Below are 12584 nucleotides of genomic sequence, written 5' to 3'. Positions count from 1 at the left end.
GAGTTTAGACTAACACATACACATTGAGACAGGTTACGATTGAGTTCGATTTCTGATTTCTCTGCCTTTCTGTCCGTTTGATTCTTGACTTAATATGCTTATTTTGTTTATTATAAATGTGTGACTAATTGATGTAATTTCATATTTTGCATGATAAGTGATATGTTCCATCCCAACAAATAAGAGCAGTAAAGAGTTGTTCAACTTCAAGTGCACAGGTGCCCTGTAACATACCTGCATTTTTATTGTTAATTGTTGCTTTTTATTCCTTTATGCTGAGGAGCAAACAGAGAGTAAGGATCACGCCAAGCAAAGTCGTTGTCACTTTCTAAACTCACTTTTACAGGTTTTCCATTACCGGTTCTCAGAAGTTTCTTAACCTTGTTCTTTACAGGGATCGGTTACCAGCTTGGCGTTTACAACACTAGGTGGTGCAATGGTTATGTTGAAGCAACTTGGAAAAGGTTGTAGTGCTATGTTTCAGGATTTAAATGGCAGTTTTCTTCATAGTTCTTCGATTCTGTTCATGGCCCTCAACTCAAGGACTTGCATGCAAGTCCCTTCATACCAAAATTAAATATCCATTAGGGCACCTTATGGAAATTGGCATTATGAGATACTTTTTGCAACTGAACATCAAACAATAATGATCAGAAACCATGGATGCAACATTTAGGAATGAAACATTTCATATCTACATGGTCTATTAAATGTATGCAATTATACTTGGGGGCAACAGTGGGCTCAGGAGGTAAAGCAGTCATCTGGTAATCAGAAGGTTCCCGGTTTGATTCCAGCTCTAAGTGTCCTTGAGCAAGACACTTGGTCCCTAACTGCTCCCGATGAGCAGGTTGGCACCGCCTCAGACGTTGGGTGTGAGAATGTGAGGCATAAATTGTAACACGCTTTGGATAACAGTGCTTTATGAATGCAGTCCATTTATACAAAAACATAGGCCTTTCTCCTAGAGCTGCAAAAGACCACAAAGTCAGCTCTGCACCTAATGTTTTTATTTATTAAAAAAAAGAATACAAAGTATAAAAATGTTTCCATAGGAAAGAGATACACATGTGCAATCCCATCTCTTTCATATCCATTTTTAAATGTTAATCATTATTTCTCATTAATATCATGAGCAGACATACTGCTGTACTAAAACAGTTACATAATAATATATAAAACAACAGAAAGGGAGAAGAGAGGTTGTGGTCCGCTTGTTGAGTCCCTGTTTGTGTTTCATGCTAAAAGGGGTTCTGTACAGAAGTGGAGATCGTGGAATAAGATAAATATATATATGTAGCAGCCATTCCTGAGGAAATAAATCGCCCCTCTAACCGCCTCATTGTGAGTTACCAGATAGGGGATACGGGTTCAGCTGTGACAGGGCTTACGGTCGGGGGCTGCAGTTGGGGATTAAACTGAACCAAACTAGGAATCTTGCAGGTACATTTCAATTTAGTTACAGCCCATGCAGTGAGGAATCGACCGGCTACAACAGTCACTACCATCACACTTTAGGTGATGGCTGCAACCAATTAATTTTAAGTGACAATCGATTCCTCGAGACTTGCATCGGAAGAATGACATCTATTGCATTCGTGGTCTTTGCTTGATGGGATAACTAATGTGCTGTGGGAGCAGGGTGGCAATAGATTTAAATACACTGATAAGTGATATGTTCCATCCCAACTAATAAGAGCAGTCAAGAGTTGTTCAACTTCAAGTGCACAGGTGCCCTGTAACAGTCTGCCCAGAACCCACGGAGGCACTCAGAGAGAGATTCAGCCTCATTTCGGAGGGGAGTCCATCTCCATCTTCCGTACAGAACAGTGAAATTTGTGCGTCAACACATCCCTCTCATTCTCCCGTCAAGTAACTGGCCTTTCAATGTAGATTATACTTTTTTTTCTTCTTCTTTTTTTCTCTTTCTTAAAAACGTGAGAAATGTTTTGAGTACAATATTAAAATTACACAGGATGCATGACATGGAAAGCGATGCACGAGTGTGTCTCTCGTTTAAACCACACGGGTCTGGCAGGGCTTGGCGGGCAGCTCCAGGCCGCTCTCTCGGCCACAGCAGGATGGCACTCCAGCCGGGCAGGCCTCCTCCACAGGAGCAGGCATGCCCTGCGCACAGATCTGCTGGACGCGTTGCCTGAAGACAAGAGGGGGAAAAAAGAATTGTAGATGTAGGAACACATGATGCGCATACTAACATGCAAGCATTATAGTCATATTTGCATGACGGCATTCATAAGAAATCCATCCTCTTTCTAGCCCTTCCATTTGACTGGATTGGAGATTTTGCTAGGGTGAACGATGAAGCCTATATTAACAATATGGTCAACAAGGCCAAATCACTCCGACACTGGGGACAGTACCACAATATGTCAAATGTCAGCAAGTCTGACAAGAGTATCTACACATGTACTGGAAAGCAATATTTTCCCATCCTTTTCTAGACTCTTATTTTAGTGCAAGAACCTTTCCAAGTTTGAGACGTGGAAATTAAATCTTTGCATACTTCGTAAGTCCCTTGCAATAGACACGACTAAGGCATATGCTTACCAGGCCAAGCGGGACATCACGTAGTGCATGTCTGGCCGCTGGAAGCCGTTGAAGGTGGAGGCTGCGGCCACAGTGTAGGCGCCCATGTTCTCAAACAGCAGCCAGTCGCCCACCTGCATGTCGGGCAGGGCACACTGCTCGGCGATACGGTCCAGCCCGTCGCACGTCGGCCCCCAGATACTGCAAGTGTACATGGGCTCGTCCGGCTTTGGCTTCTGTTGGGGAGGCGAAGAAAACAAGTTCACCATCGGGGAGGGAGAGGGGGCAACTGTGGGTAACTTCTAACAACAAACAAGAAAGAAAGAAAATGGACATCGACTCAGTTGCAATTTAACCTACCTTGTGTAAGGTTGGCAGGCAGTGGGCATGGTCGTAGAGGATACAGTTAAAGGAACCATATACGCCGTCATTGACGTAATACATCAGAGTCCTGTCGTTGGACGCATCGTCTTCCTCTGTGCAGAGAGCATAAACAATCCATGTTACTACTAAGAAATGTCTTCGTACTGCCAACAATCATTTAAAGTTTAACCAACCCCCCCCCCCCCCAACCCTAAAGCATTGTGCTTACCATCAGACCCTAGCTCCTCGTTCATGAAGACCTTCTTGGCAATGATGTTGACCGCTAGTGTGAAGGCAGAAGCCACATAGTAGCGACCAGGTTCGGCAATGACCCTGACGCCGCAGTCGGCCGGAAAGTACTTATCCAGGGCCAGGTTGATTATTGAAGTGATCTGGGAGTAGAGGAGGGTCAAATACCTCAGTACACAACTTTCCACTTAGCTCTAGCACATGTGCCGTTTCAAGTTTATCAGCTTTATTCCTTCCTGTCTCAGTGTTGCCGATTATCTATGGCGTTATCGGCTGGCTTAGACTTAATGCTATTTACAAAGGCTGCATAGCTCTGTTTTACTGTACTAAAGGACATGAAAAATAAAAACCATGAGGGAAATATTACCAACTGCAAACGTAACAATAGACCATTGATAAACATACTTACTTATCCCCATTACGCCGGCTGGCGCATAGGGCAGCAACAATAATAAACATAAGGGGGGTGAAAATACCTCTTCAAATTTCAGCTTGGTATCGTCTGAACCAGGGAATCCACCTCCGATGTCCAGCAGGCTCATGTTATAGCCCAGCTCCTCCTGGAGAAGATACACGAGTCAATTACTTCACTTGCACTTCTGAGAAAAACACACTATCAATTAAACTGTGAAATTATTTACAAATATAATACATATTTTTTTCATATAAAAAAGGGAACTATACACATTAGCAATGCGTGTCCACACTTTAAAAATAAGAATGTTGGCCATCTAGGTTTCATTTGGGGTTGGACTTTTAAGGGTAGACACTGACCGCCATGTCAAAGATGTAGCGGGAGTCAGTGATGGCCTGGGTGTAAGTCTCCGGGTCGGTGCAGCCGCTGCCCACGTGGAAGCTGACCCCGATCACGTCCAGGCCGAGCTCCTTGGCCCGCTCCAGCAGGCCCCGGGACGCCTTCAGGGTGGCCCCAAACTTCACGCTCAGACGGCACACCGCCTTGGAGTCGTCCGTGGCGATACGCAGCACCAGTCTATTGAGACACACGGGGAAGTCCCAGGTGAGAAGCAAGCATTGCTCAAAGGAGGGGAAGGGGTGAGAGAACGCAAAGAAGCCTTATCCAGAGTCTGGAAATGCTCAAACTAACTAAAAAATGTATTCATTAACTGGTGATATACCATCACTAGAATGATGCCCATCCTGAATTAGGTATATTGTGAGGAATTATAAGCATTACAAATATTTATATTTTGTCGATTAAATAAAACTGTTAAGATGGGTTGACAAAATCTGATGACTTAATTGAACTAGGAATTAAAAGGAGCCCTTAGCCATCAACCCACTGTAAAGAGACCATCCCTTAGCCATCAACCCACTGTAAAGAGACCATCCCTTAGCCATCAACCCACTGTAGAGACCATCCCTTTAATATCAACCCACTGTAAAGAGACCATCCCTTAGCCATCAACGCACTGTAAAGAGACCATCCCTTAGCCATCAACCCACTGTAGAGAGACCATCCCTTAGCCATCAACGCACTGTAAAGAGACCATCCCTTAGCCATCAACGCACTGTAAAAAAGAGACCATCCCTTAGCCATCAACCCACTGTAAAGAGACCATCCCTTAGCCATCAACCCACTGTAAAGAGACCATCCCTTACTTGGAATTTTCGTGACAGCGGGCCACCTTCATGAGTTCCACCTCGCTGTCAAACGTCATCATCCGGACCCCGTGGGCAGAGGCGTACTTGATCTGAGACACCTGCTTGCAGGGGTTGGCATAGATGATTCTGTCGGGATCCACGCCCAAAGCCTGGACCAGATGGATCTCCGTCTGGACGGGGACAAACACAGGAAGACAACACTGCGTCACACGATTGGGGAAACAATGGGGTGAGAGCGCTGCCGACGATCCGTTAAAAAAGAGTGCGTCTGGTATTACACTCTTAGAAGGACAGATGCCCATGTTGCCCTGAGATGAGCGGGGAGGAGCTAGCTCACTGAGCATCCCCCCCCGAGACTCACCTTGCTCGCGCAGTCAAAGCCGGCCCCCAGGGAGGCCAGCGTCATGACCACAGCCCGACTGTCGTTGCACTTGACGGCATAGAAGGGAGTGACGCGAGGCAAGGCCCGTGACCAGCGCAGGTGCTTCTTCAGCACGTCCCCCAAGTCACACACATAGAAGGCATCTCGCTCATCCTGCAGGGAGCAGACAACACAACGTAGGACATGAGTTTAACACGATACATGGGTTGAAGAGACTCACTTACAGAGGATACCAGACTATAAAGCAGGGTATTAGTAGTGTCCTATAGATCAGAGTCAAATCTGATGAACGATGTGTAACATGTCAGATTTTTTTTTTTATACAATGTTTTACACAAAATACTGGCTCTCTTTAACTGAGACAAATGGACCTCAAAGTCTATATATACTGTTCAGTAAATGTAAGGGTCCAAGTCTATACTGTTCAGTAAATGTAAGGGTCCAAGTCTATACTGTTCAGTAAGGGTCCAAGTCTATACTGTTCAGTAAAAGTAAGGGTCCAAGTCTATACTGTTCAGTAAAAGTAAGGGTCCAAGTCTATACTGTTCAGTAAAAGTAAGGGTCCAAGTCTATACTGTTTAGTAAATGTAAGGGTCCAAGTCTATACTGTTCAGTAAATGTAAGGGTCCAAGTCTATACTGTTCAGTAAATGTAAGGGTCCAAGTCTATACTGTTCAGTAAATGTAAGGGTCCAAGTCTATACTGTTCAGTAAAAGTAAGGGTCCAAGTCAATACTGTTCAGTAAGGGTCCAAGTCTATACTGTTCAGTAAAAGTAAGGGTCCAAGTCAATACTGTTCAGTAAGGGTCCAAGTCTATACTGTTCAGTAAAAGTAAGTGATCAGAAGTTTGCATCACTATAAGAACATATTTTAAGTGTATTAATCAGAGAATCATCCATAACTTCTATATTGAAACAAATGGCCTAAAGCTTCTGTGATGCCAGTAACAGTTGAGACTTCAACTCCTAACACATTGTTTTGGCTTTGCACTCTATTACTTTGTATATGAAATTACACAATGATGACTATGATCATTTAAGTGGAGACTGTCAACTTTAATTCAAGGGTATTCACCGAGTGAAATGCTGAATTTTTGTACCTGGTGCCCAAAAGTTTGAAAACGCTATTTATAACGTTGATATGACATTTGTATTGTATTGATATACGTCATTGTATATGACATTTTGTCATCTTAGCTGTTGGCCAAAAACACCTGTCCTGGAGTTTTAAGCTAGGCTAGTGGTCTGTATCTGCTTTCATTCATTTGTGCTACGCCAGGCTAGCTTGCAGCCGGATAGCATTCTACTGAACGAGGGAAATTTAAATAAACAATGATCCTAGTCATCATCATCAAAACTACCTCAGATCAACAGACTTTCTCTTGGCACAGGAGACACCACACATGCCCTTACCGTCATGGATAACTCGTTGATCGTCTGCTCGACGATGTCCCGGGCACAGAAGCCCTCCTCCAGGAAAGAGAAGTCAAACTCGTCGGGAGTCAAAGTCTTCATGGTCACAGGATAATCTTACGATTGGTCACTTTTTTTATAAACAAAAAAAAGAACACCTGAAAAGACAGAAAAGAGGTTGAGCAGCGTGCAGAGAACTGACCTATCTCAAACCCTGCCCTCTTTCCTTGATCCTCCAATCACAACTGTTGCTTCCCTCAAAGTTTGTCAGAGGGAAGCAATAGTTGTGATTGGAGGATGAACAAAAGAGGGGGCGTGGTTTGAGATAGGTCAATAGCATTCAACAGCCTCACCACACACACTAAGGTCATGGGAATACAGTACTCCAAGGGTGAATTGGAAGGACAAATTTGTTTTTAGATTTATTACTCCTCGTTTTATAACTTAACGTTTGGCTAATGACGTTACTGGTATTTAGTAGCAAGCACAGAGACACCATCGCAGACAAGCAATTCATTGTGCTGGGGAATATTCAACACTTCATCCAGACTGTTGGAATGAGTCATCCTTATCCATACATTTCAGACCTGTATAGGCACCCAGATTATGATGTGCCGTCATGCTGTCTTGTAAAGGACTGGGAGTAGCGAGCGAGACACTTACTTGGATACAAAAGAGATGGAATCTGGTAGAATTTTAATCAGGTGCAGAGGAGCCAAGGCGGTTCACCAGTAAAGTTGAAATCTTTCAGATAAGACTCAAGGCCTGGGCCTGCAGAGTAGCCAGTGTGTGCTTTCCTAGAGTGGGTGTTCTGCAAACAAGACAAGCCAGTTAGTATTTACACCACTTATTTGGTTAGGGGCCACTGTTTAGTTTATACACACAGTCTGCATTTTTTATAATCCCGATTAGTCGGGAACTGGGAGACATTTCAGTCCAAAAACAACTTGCATCAGTGTTTTGATATTTTTAGGCATATTGTTAGCAAGGCTTGGAAGTAAACTGGGACAGTAACGATGTTTGAACAAGTCCCTGCTTCATGCCAGTTGCATTCACAAGCATCGTTAACCATCGCTAAACCACTGACCCTGGAGTCAATATGATCTTTGAATTCCTTTTTTTTCACTGTGGCCTACGGCCCAGAAAACACAATCAGGGACCAACGATTTTTCACGTGCAGTTTAAGCTCTAATGGCCTGAAAGATTACTGGATGAATCGGGACTCACAAAAGTATGATAAACTATGTCAATTTATATGAATCAGTTATTGTGAAAATGTTATGGAGTAAAATTGCCGTGGAAATACGTTTAAAAAAACATCGCCGTCGTAGCCATTTGCTCTGACAGTCCTCAGTTATCTAACAGTACAATTCTCTATCTTGGCTGCCAATCTAATGTAACCGACATTCCGAGCAAGCACCGCCCTACTAAGATTTTGTCCAATCGAAGAGTGATCCGTCTCTCCAGCATAAGAAGACTGGCGTGAGAAGGAGCCTACCAGTGATTAACAGCAAATTGACGTAACACGTTAGACTAGCCGGTTCCGGTCGGAGCGAACAAAACTTAATTCATGCCATGCGGCGCGGCTCGTTTCCTTGTCACATTAAGACATTTTTTTTTTTTTTTTGCTTGACAAATATCTAGTTACACGACTAAATGAAAAGCCAACCACCATTATTATAGGTATTATGTAGTTAGCCCAACACCGTAAAATGCAAAAGATAAGATAACGGACAAATTTTTCCAAACAGGAGACCGAGCCACACGTCTCAAACAACCCGAACATTAGCGGTAACGTTAATAATAAATACTGATCATATTAATGATAACTTTGTACGTAATACACGTCTAACACTAAAATTGGATAACAATGGTGCTAATCGGGAGCCGAAAGCAACATTTGAAGCAGTCTAATAATCGATAACTAACCAATGACGAACATGAACACGTAGGTTATTAGCTGTTAATAACAACCGTTAATAACAACGTTGTGACGGCGCCAGTCTTACCTTAAAAAGCATTTACAAAGAGTGTGTCCATTAGACCAGAATTCTGGGATTAAAAAGAAAAGGTATACAGCTCCCTTCGCTAGCTAGTGTGCTTTCGGTTGGTCTTGCTGGGCTGAGACTGGAGTGGAAGCCGGTAAAGGACACCGAAAGTATTTATAGAGGTCTCGTTTCCAAGGCAACGCAGCCAGCTGAAACCGGCCTCCCATCTACGTATGAACCGGTTTAGTCTTGTCACCCAATCCACATGAGCGTAGGTCTTTCACTATCCTACCGAATTAACACATCTCCTGATCTTATACCATTTAAAAATCCATTGTAAATGAATGCATTTCTGTCGATTTTTTTTCCCACCCCGCCTTTTTTATAGAAACTTTCAGAGTGTATAATTTTGTCTAGACTTGCATGGCATGCATGCTTATTCTTTACCACCCTGCATGGAGCTGCATGCCATGCCACCATGCAAGTGCTGAGTGTGAGCACTGCATGGGTGGTGCGTGCTGCTGAAGTAGGCTGAATATCATGCATGCAACCTCACAGTGCATCACAGTGAGTCTACCATGGTTCTCTAAAAAATTGCAGTTCACCGTCTCTTTTTGTAAATGAACCACAATCAAACTTTAGATGAAATACAATCTGCTAACACCCCAACTGAACCAGGGTGAAAAGGGAGCAGGCCCAACCCCCCCCCCCCCCCCCCCAAACGCTGGTAGGCAACATTTTGAGTGTGGTTGGTATTATTTTTGTTTTGGCGAGCCAAACAGGCTGTTCTTTTGAAAAGGCTACACCAACTAGGCTACCTATCAACTGTGGACAAAGATTCCCACCCAGAGGTATACTAATCAATAATTTTATCATAGTTCACCATTGCATGTGGGTTTCAACTCGGATGGTTTGAGTGATGCTTGTGTAGGCCAGGCCTATAGATATGCATCTATGCAGTACAATCAAAATAGAATAGAATATCCACCATTTGAAAAATGTATATTAAATAATGCTGCCATTAGAGTTAAACCCATTTCTGAACATTATAGTTTTTCCCCCACTATATTATACCATTTGTTTGTAAAAATTACATTACAGCTATGTGATCACATGTACCGATTTAGATTTTTGTAACCTGGCTTTGGGAAAAGTTTCAAATTAAATGATCCAGACATGGCCACCTGCCTGCTTCCACTGACCCCTAACAGCAGGACTTCAATCTGCCAGGTCATCTCACCTGCGAACCTTGACCCTGAGATTAGAAGGAATGGTTGGATGACCTCATTGGCTGATTTACACAAAGCAATTGGCATGTCTTTCATACGGTATACCCCCAACTAAATAGACGGGTATCACAAATACATCTCAGAGCAGATGGCCACTGCAGCATTCAAGTGTCTTGCTCGAGGTCATGGTTGTGATAACGGGCACGGTTGATGGAATACCAGCCGCCCTCCGGTCGCCAGCTCACAGGTGCAAAGCGATACACCCTCCTTGCAGGACTGAGGTTTGAACTAAGAACCTTCTATCTGTCTCTCTCTCTCTCCATGACTCATTTGTGTCACATTCTGCCAACGTCCAAGTAGGTGAAACGCACACCTGTAGCGATGAGGTGCTGGACAACGAAAACAACAACGTACACAGCTGCAGGTAATCAGTGTAACCTGGCCAATCACAGGAAAGGTACATGGAGTGAACAATAGGTTCAATGGCTACATGAGTAGAGCTCCGGACTCACGATCAGAATATCACCGGTTCGAGCCCCGGTCAAGCCGTTGTCGGAAAGTGGTGTTGTTGTCCAGCAGGGAGCACTCTGTCCTCTGGACTTGTCAGTAACAATGCCCCTGATCGGGACACCGTACAGCTGTGAGTGCCGTCCTTCGGATGAGACGCTAATCCGAGGTCCTGACTGAATTTGGTCGTTAAAGAACCCAGGGCGCCTATCACAAAGAGTAGGGGGTTCCCCCGACATTCCTGGCCAAATTCCCAATCAGGTCTCTGACATCAAGGCCACCTAATCATCCCTCCCCCTTAATTGGCTGATATCAATCCCTGTCTCCTGAGCCGTTCAGCCATTGTGTAGTGTGATGTGAGCCTGGTGCCAGTGTATGGCAGCCATTGAGCCTGCGTAGCCCAAGGTTGGGTGCTACCAGTGGTGGTGAAAGAGGCCATTTCCACCCTACATTGTGGGGAGCGCTTTGAGTGTCTATATAAATGTAATGATCATTCAGTCATTCAATAGAGAAACCAAAACTATTTTGTAAGTGGAAAAACCCCAGTTATACATTCCATTCCATGTCAAACAAATAGCATCTAATCATAAACCACACATTAGAAAACATAATCACATTAAATACAATAGAAATATAATACAATAGAAATGTTTTTAGATAATAATAAAAACAAGCCCATATATCATGGAAATACCATTGGAGATCAGCATAGGCTAATCCTGTGAAACCACCACCATCATTGTAAATATGGAAGCATAATCATATTAATAATGAGCCTATAAAAAAGCTCTAACGTCAAAGTCAACATTAAGACCTGGAAGTGCAAGGGTTTTAAGCATATGGATCCATGCTGCCTCTCGTCTCAATAATAATTAGGCATCTATGCCCCCCACCCTTCTTCTTGGCAGAGAAACCTTTTCTATACCCACATAATGTAGAGAAGAAGCAGGGTGACTGGCTTCTACAAAGTGTGCGGCGACTGGGTATGTACTGTTTTGGCATCTAACGGTACTACGGTGTTCTGCTATGTTGACTTGAAGGTCACGTTTGGTCTTGTCCACATATGCCTCACCACAAGGCCAGGTATGTAAATAGATAACACTTGATTGTACATTTGAAGGGGATCTTTTCATCAGAATGAGAGTGTGAAATATACATAAATAAATACAGTAACGATATTTAGAAGTGCCATTACATTGGGCTCAGGAGATACATCTATAGTGACCATTAGGAAAAGGAGCATGTTTACGCCGTAGTGACACAGAGAGGGATGGGGGTAAATCAGACTTGACCAAAATGGTCTCTGAGGTTCTGTGCCTGTGAGAGCACAACCATAGGGGGTTCAGAAGAGGCTTTGTCTAGAAGTCTGTCTGTAAGGATGTGCCAGTGTTCATGTCAAATGTTTATTTTAATTTTGTATTCTTCAGCACACATAGAATAGTAAGTGGAAAAGATAACGGAGGGGGTGTTTTTTCTTTTCTGATTGCATAACCCCATTTTTTTTGTTGATCTCGTTAATGGCGTTATTCACCTTTTCACCCTGTGGCTGTGTATTTAACTTATTTTATTTAAGTCAAACTTTTGTCCCAGTAGATCAACCCTGACCTTCACCACTGAAACATTTTTGTTTTATTAGTGTCTCAATAAATGATCACATCGGAGCTACGAGTGTGCAGCTATACTTTATATTCTGCTACCTGTGATATGTACCGTGAACCCTTAAAACATATCTAAGGGAAACGGTATTCAAGACGACATATAATGTGTGTCTTGGTCAGTGATGTAGTAGCAATGTGTTTGTTGACTACCCAACTTCCAAAGGTTACAGAGACAGTAGGGTTATACGTGTAGATATTACAGACTTGATAGAGAGAGAGAGGGGGTGGAGAATTGAGTTAGGATGATCTAATGGCACATATGGAAATGTAGCACAGAGTTCGGTTCAAAAGTCAGCAACAGGAAAAGGCAGTCTTCATGAGAGGAGCACATATCTGTGGGTTTTTCCACTTAATATGTTTTCCAGGTCTGGAGGCCACAATCAATTTGGCATTTCCCCAATGGAGTTTTCCATGCAAATATTCTGCAAAGCTAGTGAATGAAGTCATGTTTTCCCATGTAGCCTAATTATGAAAAAAAGGAAGAACCACAGCCCTTTTTCGCTGAATGAGGCAAAACAAAAGTTTTAAATGGGGTATGTGGTGGATTTAAGGCACATTCTGCAATCCATTTTATTTCCCTATACATTCAGGTTTGGGAAGGTTTACTTTGAAATGTAATCCATTAC

The 12584-nt window shown here is 43.2% G+C and overlaps 1 protein-coding gene across 1 annotated transcript; it reads right to left on the bottom strand.

Moving 5' to 3' along the window:
- Positions 1-995: 995 nt before the first annotated feature.
- On the bottom strand, positions 996-8723 carry odc1 (ornithine decarboxylase 1). The gene is made up of 11 exons (XM_084310626.1): positions 8586-8723; positions 7240-7387; positions 6577-6734; positions 5144-5317; positions 4780-4952; positions 3934-4150; positions 3636-3719; positions 3140-3302; positions 2908-3023; positions 2569-2783; positions 996-2155 (listed from the first exon to the last, which is right to left on the bottom strand). Exons 3-11 carry the CDS (start codon positions 6676-6678, stop codon positions 2017-2019), a joined length of 1383 nt encoding a protein of 460 aa, XP_084166752.1. The 5' UTR covers positions 6679-6734; positions 7240-7387; positions 8586-8723; the 3' UTR covers positions 996-2016.
- Positions 8724-12584: the final 3861 nt, after the last annotated feature.

Source organism: Notolepis coatsorum (genome assembly GCF_963971535.1).
Source record: "Notolepis coatsorum genome assembly, chromosome: 3".
NCBI lineage: Eukaryota > Metazoa > Chordata > Actinopteri > Aulopiformes > Paralepididae > Notolepis > Notolepis coatsorum.
This window is presented reverse-complemented; position numbering and strand designations above follow the sequence as displayed.